The sequence below is a fragment of the Pogoniulus pusillus genome, chromosome 23, assembly GCF_015220805.1.
Source record: "Pogoniulus pusillus isolate bPogPus1 chromosome 23, bPogPus1.pri, whole genome shotgun sequence".
Classification (NCBI taxonomy): Eukaryota; Metazoa; Chordata; class Aves; order Piciformes; family Lybiidae; genus Pogoniulus; species Pogoniulus pusillus.
The window spans coordinates 16544977-16558393 of NC_087286.1; the positions used below are offsets into that span (position 1 = coordinate 16544977).

The window sequence follows — 13417 nt, forward strand, 5'->3', positions numbered from 1 at the left end:
AAGTTGTGACTCTAGGCTGGATGTTAGGAGGAAGTTGTTGGCAGAGAGAATGATTGGCATTGGAATGGGCTGCCCAGGGAGGTGGTGGAGTCACCATCCCTGGGGGTTTTCAAGAAAGGACTGGATGAGGCACTTAGTGCCATGGTCTAGTTGACTGGACAGGGCTGAGTGCTAGGTTGGACTGGCTGATCTTGGAGGTCTCTTTCACCTGGTTGATTCTATGATTCTATGATAAGAAGCAAACTAGGATGTGTCAGGCCAAGGGTTAACTTGGTGTGCTGGCCTGCACTGCGAAAGTGCAGGGGCACAGCTCTAGCCTGGCACAGAAGTTGAAGTATCACTTCTCTTCTAGTCCGTGCAATGAAGTTTGGGCTGTATCTTTGTTTGTATTTCAGGCAATTCTGTGGAAAGGGTGGGGCAGGGATGCGGGTTTCGTTTCTACTCTAATGGCATCCAGCTTCCCCATTCCTTCAGCGGGGAGCTCTCAGCCCCGAGCCATTGCTCAGTGCCTCCAGCACCAAGTGCTTTCCGGAGGGTGATAATCCCCAGCTGCCGCAGGGTGGATCACTGCGGGGGAGCCCCTGCCCTGCCCCGGCTCCGGAGCCGAGCGCAGTGCCCGTCGCTGCTGGCCTCATGCGGCCCCCGCAGCGCTCGCAGCGGTACGCTCTCTTCAAGCCCGTCAGCCCTTCAAGTCTTTGTCTCCTGAGTGCCACTAAACCCACCTTGCCCCCCCGAGACTCCTCAAGCCTTCCTCTCTTCTCTGAGGGAGCCGGGCAACGGGCTGAAGACCAACTCTTCTGATAAACATATTTACTAATGCAGGTTCATTCTTAACTCTTTCCAGCCCACTTGCCTGGAAAGATCTGTGAGCCAACGTCTCAACTGGATGGCCAGGAGTCCTGGTCTTCCTTCTGTCCTACCAATTATCCCTCGCTTCTGCTTTTGTTCCCATGACCCTTCCCCTCCCCTCCCCTCCCCGCTCGTCTCTCCGGCCGATGACAGTTCCGGGGTGCGCCCAGCAGAGGGCGACCGCCTCAAGTCCCTTCTGGTCTCTCGCCGCGCCGCCGCCTCCCGCACCCGAGTGCTGCCGTAGCGTCGGCTGGTGACCCTCAGGCTGCGCCTGGAGAGGACGGAGGGTTCCCGTCTCCTGTAACCGGCTCCTGACAACTCTGCAGCTGCCAGCAGCCTAAAGCGTTGATTTATTTTGTCTTGACTTCTAAATCTTCATTTCCCAGTTCACAATCTGATGTTTGTTCGTCGCTTAGGCCTTGACCTGACTTCCAGTCCGTTGTACCCCTAAGCAGAGACATGAGGAAGGAAACGGAAGGAATCTGCCCAGTCTGCTGGGTCTCATGCAAGTGGTCAGAAATCACAGAATCATAGAATCAACCAGGTTGGAAGAGACCTCCAAGCCCAGCCAGTCCAACCTAGCACCCAGCCCTGGCCAATCAACCAGACCATGGCACTAAGTGCCCCAGCCAGGCTTGGCTGCAACACCTCCAAGCACAGCGACTCCACCACCTCCCCTGGGCAGCCCATTCCAATGCCAATCATTCTCTCTGCCAACAACTGCCTCCTAACATCCAGCCTAGACTTTCCCTGGGAGAACTTGAGACTGCGTCCCCTTGTTTGGAGTTTCCTTCTAATCCGAATCCAGATGGAGCAGAGGCAAACCCCAGCCTTGTCACATGTGCTGCAGTTCTTGGAAGAAACTTCACATCTGCAGATTTGGGCTACATGTTTTAATAACTCCTAACTCCTTTTGTTTTTCAAAATTAGAAATGTCAGTTCCTGTCACTGATATAATGAGCTATCAACAGGTAGCTCATTAAACTGATAACAAGATATAGACTGGCCTTTCATGCGGTGTCTTGTCCCTAGATCTCATATATTCTTTGCTTTTACTCAGTGAAAGCTCCCCTGTCTCACTGACACATCACTGGATGGGTTGCTACTGACCAACACAACAGAATGTTGATGGAGAGACTAGGGGCTGTTGAGGGGATCATATCAATGTCTTAAATATCTGAGGGGTGGATGTCAGGATAAAGGTGAGGGTCTCTTTTTGGTGGTGCCTAGTGACAGAACAATGTGTACAAGCTGGAACACAGGAGGTTCCTTCTCAACACAAGGAGACAGTTCTCTATAGTGAGTGAGAGAGTGCTGGAACAGGCTGCCCAGAGATGTGGAGTCTCCTTCTCTGGAGACTTTCAGAACCTGCCTGCATGCATTCCATGCATCCTGCTCCCTAGGTGAGCCTGCTCTTCCAGGGAAGTAGGACTAGATGAGCTCTCTTCCAATTCCTAACACTCCACGACTCTGTGACTTCATATGGGGTTACAGTTCCAGGACGGACCAGGTTAAAGTTGAGTAGTTTTTTCACTTTGTCCTCAACCAGGGTGTGATTCTAGTGAATCCTTCCCCTGTCACACCACAGCATGTCTTCCATGGTGGTTACCCAGGAGGTGTTTAATAAGCTATGGCATATCCCGTTACAAACTGGAGCAAACAGAAGCTACACACAACCTTGTAAATGTAAAATGTTTAATCTTGGGAAGAAAACAGGACACCAGGAACAGGATGTGGATAGAAAATGTCAGTCAGTTTGTCTTCCCTAAGGGTTCTTTGTGCTGCATTAGAAGCCTACACAGACTTAATCTCCTGAAGGCTTACAAGTCACTGCGGTCCAAGGCAGTTCTGACCTCCTGCTGTACAATCTCCAGGTTTGAGCCTCTTGGGGGAAAGCTGTCTTCTGGGTCTGAGCTGGGCTGAGTTATGGTAAACCTGTAAGGTGGTTTATTAAGCTGCTGCCATGGTCAGTGTTCAGAAGAATATTACTACATTCAACGAACAAGTCACCAAAAAAAGGATTAAACAGCAGCAGAGTCAAACACACAAAAGTAAGAAATGAGAACCCATTCTCTGTGTTTTCATTTCTTCTGTTATTTTTCTTGCCTGGCTTTTCTGAAGCCTTTCATTCTCTGTTGTATTCATTCTTCTGTCCTTCACCTTCCTCATGTTTTACATTCCCCAAAAGCCACTGCATTTTAATCTACATATAATAAATAGATACGATATTTAACTCAACTCATGGACAGTCTTTACTTTTTCTGTATCTAAGTTCTTTATTTTCAGATGTGGTGTGGTGGAGTGAACTATTATTAGGTTCTATATAGTGGGGCAATGTGCCAAAGTTCCCAAAAAAGGTTAGAAACACTGGAATGAAAACAAGACCATGAAGTGCCCCAAACAAAATAACCAGGAACATGATCTTGAAAAATGTCCTAAAGATGTAGGCTTTGGCTGCAGCCAGGACAACGACTCCCAGGATAGTAGAAACTGCACCTTGTAAGACTGGGTAACCCAGCAGGGACAGAGCTTCAACTGCCCTTCCGTTGGCTGAGGACTCTCCACTGCTAACAAAAGCATAGGAAATGTGAGCAGAGAAATCTACTGAAAACCCAATACAAATGACCAGGTTGATCATGGATATGGAGTCGAGATTGACGCTCCAAAAGGTCATGAAGCCAGCCACACCCACTATGACAGAAGCTATAGCAAAGGTCACCCACAGGCAACACAAGGGGCTGGGAATGAGCAGAAGGGAGACAAGGAGCATGGCCCCCGCAGCAACCACAACGTTCTGAATGGTGTTCTGCACTATCACCAGGTACTGGTCGTAGTAGATGAACGCTGGGTGGTACACCAGCAGTGGCACACTGCACTGCCTGGCTCTCTCTCTCAGCTCATGGAGAAGATTCTTCTCATCAACAGCTGAGGTCACGTTCACTGTCTGGATGAAGAAACGTGAAGCTCTGATTTCATCCTCAGTCTTGTTAATGTCCCACTTAAAACTGGGAGCAATGTGGAACAGCAGAGTTAAGTTATTGAGGAAAGAAGTCTTATTGTCTAGATTTACCTGACCAGCATTTCCTAGGGCTGTGTACACTCTCAGCCATGATTCTGAGAGCTTCTGGTCTACATATGAAATGCCCTCTAAATCCTGTGTGCAGTTCTCAATGCCAAGGCGAACAGTCTCGTTCCAGTAATCTACACTTTCAGTAATGACAACCATCACCCTGGGGCCATACTCTGAGAAGTATTCCTCATTATCATCATAGAAGGGGCCAACGTAGGAGTCGTCACTGGCCAGATTCCGAAGATCGATGCCTTCCCGGATCTGAATGCAGCCATAAATGCTGCCACCCAGGTAGGCTGCGTACAGCAGCACCACAAGTGGCTTGATCCATTTGTTGGTGAAGAAAGGGCCATAGTACTTCTTAAAGAATATGGTCATTGGATGCTCGCTGTCTGGCTGAGATGAGTGCCCAGAGCAGCTGCCTATGCAGCAAGCCTTGTACAAGCAGGACTCAGCCTGCCCTTCCCCTCCTCCCACGGGCATACAAGTCAGCCAGTGCCGCTCTCCTTGCTCCCTTCTATGATTTAATACAAGGACTGCCCCAAAGAAGGTCATGGTATAGATATAGCAGAAGACAAAAGCAGTGCCTGTGTAGAGGCAAAATGACCTCACGGATGGAAAAGCAGTCCAGGTGCCAATGAAGAAGGCCAAAACATCTGTGAGGGTGGTGATGGTCACAGAAAGAGCTGCTTCTGAGTAAGTCTCAGCCAGCAGAGACTTAACGTTGGACTTCTCTTTTCTTCTCGAGCTCTGTTCCCAGGCAGCAATCATGATGAACATGTCATCAACACCAACCCCTGCAAGAGGAGGCAAAGTTAGCGCCACACTGCAACCGGCAGCCTCCCCTAACACCCGGCAAGGGCACACAAGCAATCACATTCAGGGCTGCATACAGGGAGGCTGGTAACTTTGCTCTAGTGCTGATGCAAGGTAAGCAGGCACAGGAAAACAGATCCTTTGCATGTGGCTGAATTTATTACACTTCAGAAAGCCCTGGTGACCTGATGGGTTCTTGATCCCTCAACCTTACTCTGCTGAAGGAGTGAGCACACCAAGCCCATCTCTGACAAGAGTGCTGCAGCTGCTCTCCAGGAGTCCAGTGCTGCAGATTAGCAATTAAATACATTGCTTACTCTGATGCTCAGCTGTGAGCAGAGGCTCAAGAGGGAAGAGCCCATGTGCTTCTCTCAGCCCTGCTCCAGCAATTTGAAACACAGACCTTCCAGGACTTTGCCAATATTACTCTCTTGACTCTCTGAAAGTTAAGTCACACTTAACTTATTTGCAAGTACAGACAGCCCTGCACACTGCCTAAGTTCTCTTCAGGCCCAGGTTTATCTGACCAAGCACTACATTCTACAAGTGTCTCTTCCCCTCACTGCAGGATGGACCTGCCCATGCCCATCACACTCCAGAAAACCAAGACCCTCAGTTTCTTGTAACTCCACTTCGGTTTCGTATCAGCTTCCAGCTCACCTCTCTACTTACCCAGAATGAGAAACGGTGCATTTGCGACAGTGACCACGAAGGGCACTCCACAGAAGAGCATCAATCCAAAGCTGCTCAGTACAGCTAAACCAGCAGAAAGCACTCCGCAGCTTGCAAGCCAGACATTATTTCTTATACAGCTCAACCTGAAAATAGTGTGAGGAAGATTTTAGTCACATAGCAACTATGTCACTAAGGGGTTTGGCACAAGCCCAGAGGCACCAACCACCACCTGCCTGGGAAGAGAACTCTTGAGGAGCATTGCTTTTTCCTAGGACAACTCCCAGGTGTCAGCACTGGGCAAGACTTAACTCTTTAGGAGGTGCCAAAGACATTCTTCCTGCAGGCCATTCCTATACCTAAAGGTAAGTGCTGACCCTGGAATCAGTAACAAGAGAGCTGGGGAAATGAAGAGGCATGAGCTCTACCAGGGAGAGGCTAGATTTAGGGTGACCCCCAAATGATGTTTCGATAAATGATGTTTCATTTTTCATAGGTTCTTGGTGGTGTTTTTCAGTGTGGTGTGGAAGCATCTCCCAGGCAGTCAGCAGTTTGCAGCACAGCTTTCTCAGCAGACAGATTGGCTATCAGCCACTTGCCAAGGTGCCTTCAAGGACTGGCTCAAGGATTTCCCATGAAACATTCCCACTTCATACCATACTGAGAGTAGAGAATTGCCTCTTGCCCAGTGTGTCACATTTTCCAGTCTGTAGCCCATTTTGGAACTTTAGGAGAACCTCTAACCCCCAAGGCAAGAGGCATGTGTTGGTGGAACTGCCCTTGACAGTATCACAAACAGATGCAACCAGAAAGCTATGAAAGAAGCCAGAAAGTAGGAGAATAACCTTAGCAATAGCATCACCTGTTCCTTCCCTTCCTGCCATAAATGAGGATTTTTCTGATCTTGATACATCTTTCTGGTGATGTCCCCACTGGGTCTGCCAGATTCTACCAGTGCCAGGCTGCTCCCTTCCTGCACATGGGAATGTGGAACCCTTTCGCCATTCCAAGTCTCTGTTCTGGCACTTTGGTGCCAAGGCTACAGCACCTCGGGTCTCTTAGAAAGATATAAAGTGGAGAGTTGTTTCTATGTTCAGCCACATAAAGGTATTCTTGTGAGGCAGGGACTACAGAAATGGCTGACGGCTTCAGCGGACAGACAAATGGGTACTGGCCTTCAAGTGTGCATGTCTGCACTGAACACTCACTCAGGTGTTTGTGTGGCAGGGACCATGAACCCCGTGTGAGCTGCTGGGAAACAGGCACAAGTAGGAGAGAAGCAGCAAAGGAATGACTGTGCCTGTTATCAAATGCAGTGTGAAGTCTGCAGCTTCCAGAAGAACCTCACTTGACAAGAGCAGAAAGTAGTTCAGGCAGGGTAAAGAAGAGTGGAGGTCACTTCTCACTGATCCATCGCTTAGGAGAAGGCATTTACCTGAGGCAAGAGACGATGGAAAAAGTTATTGTCAAGAAATACGTTATGGAGAAGAGTGGGATCACGCTCTTGGTATTTCCCTCAAACTCCTGCTGCCTGGACAGCGATGTAAAGTAAGTCACCTGTGGTGAAAACAACAAGGAAAGAAAAGATGAAGCACTTCTCGCCTTTCCCTGGTCTCTGTCCAGATGCACAGGCGATGCTGAGCATCACATCGGTACGGACACAGCCCCATGACCCTCACAACCTGCAAAATGCCCCTGCCTTTGCTCTACTTCAGCTCCTTTCCCCGCCGGCGAGGGGGCAGCCCGGGCAGCCCAGGGCTTCGTTCCCGCAGCTGCTTACCTGAATGGCGGTGAAGTTCATTCTCGCCAGCTGCCTGGGAAACTCCTTCAGGAAGCTCTCCAGCCACTGCCGGCTCTCCGCCGCCTCGGGGCCGTCCTCTCGCAGGTAATACATCAGCTTCAGGGCCCGCGCCGACACCACCTGCCCGTCGGCGTCCGTCCTCACGCCGCCCAGCGCGGTGCCCAGGAAGGAGGTTCCATTGACCGGGTAGGTGAGGTTCTGCGGGGCGGCGGGTTGTAGCAGCGGGTTGGGGCTGCTGCAGGCGCCGTCGGCGGCATTGCGGGCGCACAGGGTCTCGTAGTCGCTCGCTCTCACCGCCCCATCCAGTTTCAGCACCTCGCTCCACGCCGCCGAGTCCAGGACGGACTTGTCCTCCGTCGCCACGGCGATGAGGGCGGCGTAGGCGCCCTCGGTGGGCAGGCGTGTGGCAGAGAAGCTCTGCGAGTCGTTGGTGGGGAAGTACCGCCGCACGAAGTCGCGCTCGGCCTTGGCGGGCCCCTCCGTCGGCGTGAACTGCTCCTCGATGTCGTTCGCCTGCCGCTGCGGCAGGAAGATGAAGCCGGCTCCCAGCCCGCCCGACAGCAGCAGCGGCAGCAGCACGAAGGGCCAGGGGCAGGCGGCCACGCTGCTCCCCAGCCCTTCAAAGAGTCGCCTCAGCGGCCGCTCCACACAGTTGGTGTTACAGCAGGAGCAGCTCTCGCTGTGGCTGCGCGACTCCTCCATGGGCGAGGCTGGGGCAGGGGTTGCCGACGGCAGCTTGGCCGATGCGCCGCAGTAGACCCACCTTCTGCTGCCGGTGCTGCGGGCAGAATGAGAGCTCCACCGCGGCGCGCCCAGGGCCGTTCCGGAGGGGCAAGGCGGGCGCACCCTCCCTGCTGTCATTCAGCGAGATCACCGCCGCATTCCCTGGACAAGCAGGAGGGGACACAGCGCTTCAGCCGCCGCGCCCCGGCCCCCCCTGCCGGTTTGGGCCCCGCGGGGTATTTTTCCGCCGCGGTGCCGTTTCCGCGCTCGTCGGCTGAGCGGTGCCTGAGCCCCGTTGTGCGGCCCTGCAAGCCGGCTGCCTCGGGGCGAGGTGCAGACGAGGGCTGCCGGACGCGTCGGCAGTGCCCTCCTAACTGTGGAGGTGGTGGTGTTGTGAAGCACTCTGTCCCATTCAGCACCTGGGCACCGCGGGTCCTGCCCCAGTCTGCTGCTGTGGCTGTCCCAAGCTACGCCTTACTCTGCAGCTGTGGGTGACACTTTGCTGGGTGGCTGTTTCATCCCTTGCTTGCACTGGTGGGTATTCCTGCCAGTCAGGTGTCTTCCTTGCGTCCATTCCTCTTGCTCAGGTATTTGCCTGCCCCCTCGTTTACCAAAACGCTGTGAACCCGCAAAACTGAAATGGTTTTCTCTGTGGGTAATGAGGTGAACAGTCTTGCTGTGGGGTCAGGTGGGGAAGAGTGGGTATGTCAGGGGGGAAGCTTCTTGGAAAGAAGCAACTTTCTCCATTCCTGCCACTATTTCAAAGAGAAGCTGTAGGTGTCTCTTCTCTCTCAACCTAAGGATGCAGGCTTGTTCTTGTTTTATGGTGTGGGAGTAAAACATCTAGTCAGGCTCCAAGTTACACATCTCCCACTTTGGCCAGCATTTGCCACAGGCTCTGGATCCTGCTGATTCCCTTTCTGGTGTGCAGGTGTCCTGAGGCAAGTACAGTTAAGTTCTGAATTCCTCTGTGGCAATTACAAGGCATGTAGAAGCTATTTCCTGAAGCTTCTAACTTGTTGAAATATAATTTTTTAAATAGAGCTGACTCCAAGCTTGTAGTTTCTCACATGCTATATTCTCAATTTCCTTAGATGAGTTTATATCATGACATCATTTACATCAGTTCTTCACATAGGAGAAATCTATCTTCAGAAAAAAAGGAGTAAACTATGTGCTTTCATGCATTCACCTGATGAATTCTTGTCAAAGAGTTGTTATCTGGAGAAGATGGCCCCCCCTTACCACTCCAGAGAAAAATAGGCCTGTGTCTGGGAAAAGACTACAGACACCTCTGTTCCCAGAGCCAGGCACCAAGAAGACTTCTAGGGTAACCTAAGAGCGGATCAGATTGTAGGTGATCCACTGCCACTGCAGCAGACACGAAGGGACAATGCTTTCCCTGCAAGAAATGGCCATAAAGATTACTGACTTTTTAAAGCTCAGCAAAACAGAAAAGCAAAATTGGGCACTTGTCATTGCCAGTTCTTTTCTGGCTCCTCAGGAGCTGGAGACAAGTTCTGGTAATGATCAGGAGGTAGGAAATGGCCTGGTGGCAGAGGCTGCCCAGTCAGTGTCCCCAGTACATTTGGCACAGGTTGCTGCCTTTAGGTTACTTCATTCTGAGAGTTGGGAGTCTGAGTTAACAGTGTGAGAAGGTGGCTCTACCAACAGCCATTTCAAAGTGGTTCTCAGGCGAGAGGCTCGTGTCAGTTTTGCCTCCAAGAGTCTGGATTCTTGTCCTTGTTCCCTGGGCATTTTATGGTAGCTTCTAATAGGACAAAATCTGAAATACTCCTTGGGGTAGGGCCAGGATCTGGACTGCAGGACTTCCAGCAAGTCATGTTCTTCCTGTCTTTGTGGATGAAGGCAGAATCTCCCTCCTTAGTTTTTTCTGGGTTGAAGATTACTTCAGATGAAGAGGAATCTGAGCATGCATGTCCCTTCTGGTGGGTAAGTGTTAGGGTAGAAACGAAAACACCTGGTGATATTGCCACCTTTTGCTGCCAGCCTTTGCAAAGGAAGCAATTGTTTTTCTCTTCCCTTTGTAATATGGTTGGTGGTTGTTAGGTGTAGAAGGGATTTGGAGGATGGACGCTAACTTATGATGGCTCTCTGCATGCGTGGAGAACCATGGGACTTGGGTCCAAATATATCCAAAGATAGGAAATAAGAGAGATCAAACTTCCTGGTTAGACAACTGACTTTGAACTTTGATACTTAAACTGGCATATGATGAGTGTTGAGAGCAATATTTTTCTCATCAGGGAAATCATAATCAAATTGGTTTCTGTGTGGCAGATAGAAGTTGAAAGCACCTCACGTGGACTGCTGCAAAACAGAGACACAATTTCTTCCTGTGCATGCAAGGTGCTGCTAGTGTCCTTGCTGTGAAGTACCCTGAGACATTTCAAAAGGAGGTCCCAGTGAATTACTTTGTGGATACATTGCCAAATACTTCAGTATTCACAATGCTGCATGTCTTTGTGTTTCCCAGTGCTACTGAATTGGTGACAAGCAGCGAGACATATACTTGACATGCCAGGAAGACTGCTAAGAGTGATAGCTACTGCCATTCCTGCCTCTCAACAGGCAGGAGCCAGAGATACAACCAATTAACATCTAATATCCCCAATGGCCTCATCTGCAGTGTCAGATTCACAGAATTGTTTAGGTTAGAGAAGACCTTTGAGATCATTGAGTCCAAATGTTTACCTAGCATTGTCTATGTTTAGCCCACCAGTTGAGAGTAGCTGTAAGAATCCAATTGACAACCAACCAAACAAGTGGGTCCCATTCAGGTGGGTGAGTTGTCTCCCTGTTCCACATCAGACCATTTCCAAGGAAGGCAGGAGACCTGAGTTTGACCCTGCAAATCAATTCTGAAAACAGGAGAAAATCGTTCATAGTGAAAGGAGGAAGAAGTGTAATAAACTCAAAGTTTTGATTTCGTTGTTTATATAGAATGCACTGAAAGTGTCACCACCCAGGGCTATTTCTACATTCCACAGTAGTGTTCCACCCTCAAAATGAGGTACCTGAACCTTCTCTCTTTCATAGCATGGCCCACTGACCAGCACGGAGACACCTGTGTCTTGCAAGATTCAAGGAGAATTCACCACAGATCTCCTTCAGGCACAGCCCAGGAAGATACACACAGGCAGACAAGGCTTTGGTCGTGGCTTGAATGTCACAGTGGCTCCAGGGATGAAACTAGCTCCTACCTGAAAAGACAATGGGGTAGGAAGAAAAAAATGCAGTTTCTAGCCTGTGGGATTTGAAATGAAGAAACAGCATATGTCTGGCTGGTGGACTTTCTGCTTTGAAGCCTTCTGTGAAAGTTCATTTTCAGTCATTCTTCTCAGACTCCGTTTCCCTCTACCTAGAACAGTATCTGTGTCCTCCTCTAGCTGTGCTTTTGCTCACAAACTGTGAGAATAATTTGTTTGGAAGAGTAGGCTGCCCCCAGTAATGCTGAGACAATCATGCTCTGGTCTGTATCTGTACTTCTGCATCTTCCAAGCATTTACTGAGTTTGGAAGTGCTCCAACCAGTTCTGTAGAATCACAGAGTAATTTGGGTTGGAAATTCACTCTGGATCTCATCTCATCTCATCCACACCCTGCTCAGAGAAGGGCTTGGTGTGGGTGCTAGGTCAAGTTTGCTCTAGCTGTGTTTGGAGTACCTACAGGAGTGAGGACTTTAGAGCCTCTTGGCGACCTCTTTCAGTGTTTGACTACCTTCATCATGATTTTTCCCCATCATCAATGTCAAGGTTTTGGTAGCAAGGCTGCAGGGATGGCCTCTGTGAGGAGAGACCCAGGGCTGCTCTCAGCCAGTCACCTCCAGTTCCAGCTGTCTCCAGTGGCCCAGCTGACTGACCCCATCCTCAAGGGCAGTCTGTGTCACCTGTGTGAAAATGGCTTCAAGTGGAGGATGGTAAACACCAAGCAAAAGGAGAAGCAAGGCCAGAGCAGGAGGAGCAATGTAGGAAAAAAGAGCGCAGTGGGGGGCAAGGAGAGAGAAGACCACACCTGGGCAGAGCCAAGGGGCTGCTTGAACAGGAGCTAAGAGGTGCAACCCAAAAGGGGCTGCTGCCAGTGAAGGAACCACCATGCCCATGCTGGCCTCAGTCTCCTGGGCCACCCAGCAGCTCCCCAAAGGGGCTGAGCATGGCATATGGTGAGGGGACTGTAAAGCAGGGGAGGAGGTGGCATCTGAAGGGAAGTGTGTTTTTCCTAAGGGCTGGTTGGTTGCTTTCCATCTTCTTTGATACCAGAATCTGTAATTAATTGTTTGTTAACTGGCACATGAATTACATTCATGGAAGTTCTCTGAGTGAATAATCAGTTTCTGCCTGCATCTTACTAGACTTTCTCTTGAAATTCTCTTCTCATTCAGAGTGCAGGTGGTTTGTTTCTGCCCCTCTCTCTGGAAGTCCAGGACAGAAGGGCATTGCCATATCCAGATTACACACATAAAGTGCTTTGCCAATTGTGTAGAATGCACTGAACCCTGGAATTAAAGAAGTGACATCAGGAGGACTCCTACCCAATTCCTTCCTCTGTAGTGCCTGCAGGTGGTCTGATAATGAGGGCAGCCAGATGGGAGGTAAATTCCTGGTTTCACCTAGGGTGGCTTATCTGTTTAGAATAGAATATATGGTTCCAGAGAATCCCAGGTAATTGTTCAGAGTTCTGGCACCAGCACCCGGAACTAACAGATGTTTATTCAAGTTGAAATTCTGCTCTTCCTTGCTGTGGAAGGATGCAGTGACTGTGAAATGGCCATCCACTGAGTGCTGGCAGAATGAGTGGCTGCCAATGTGGTAACCTTAAATGTCATGTAGGAAGGGGCTGCCTTAGATGTTGTCTGCAACCTGTGAATACCCGTTAGGCATGTTCTGACTCCATCTCAGTGTGAGGCTCTTCAGGAATTAGTGTTTGCTTGTTTGTTTGAATGATTATTTTTAGGGAGGATGAAGTTGTGTAAGTATTTTAAGTGTCTGGCTGATAAGCTGTTTCTGTTGTACATTATAGTGATGAACAGAATTTCAGCTTACCTGCACAGGATACCAGAATGGCAAAATGAGCTGCTAGATTTTATACTTTAGCTTTGGGACTATTTCTTTGCAAATTTCCATAAGGAAAAACTCCTATTTCCACTCTGGTTTCAGAATCATGAGGTTTTCTGTGAGGACCACTCTATATTATACTTTAAACCCCTGGAGTGCTATGAATACAATGTAATGTGAAGCTACTGAAGAACCTAATCAACTTCAGTACTTGTAGCTTCTTTTAAAAGATCCATGAAGTTTCACTTTCCTTAAGACACAGAAGTCATTTCACAGCTTACATTCATGTAAGCTATAAAGAGTTTGCTCTCTTAATCTGTGTTTTAATAATAAAGAGGCTATCTTTACAGCCTTCTTTTTATTACACAAACATTTTTATAAACTTCCTCATAAAATGGTCAGTGAGGTCTTG

At 49.5% G+C, this 13417-nt stretch overlaps 1 protein-coding gene across 1 annotated transcript; it reads right to left on the reverse strand.

Annotated features, from left to right (window-relative positions):
* Window positions 1-2527: 2527 nt before the first annotated feature.
* LOC135185714 (patched domain-containing protein 3-like) lies at window positions 2528-8084 on the reverse strand. Its single transcript, XM_064162756.1, has 4 exons — window positions 7188-8084; window positions 6843-6964; window positions 5408-5553; window positions 2528-4716 (listed from the first exon to the last, which is right to left on the reverse strand). Exons 1-4 carry the CDS (start codon window positions 8067-8069, stop codon window positions 3089-3091), a joined length of 2778 nt encoding a protein of 925 aa, XP_064018826.1. The 5' UTR covers window positions 8070-8084; the 3' UTR covers window positions 2528-3088.
* Between the last annotated feature and the right edge of the window lie 5333 nt (window positions 8085-13417).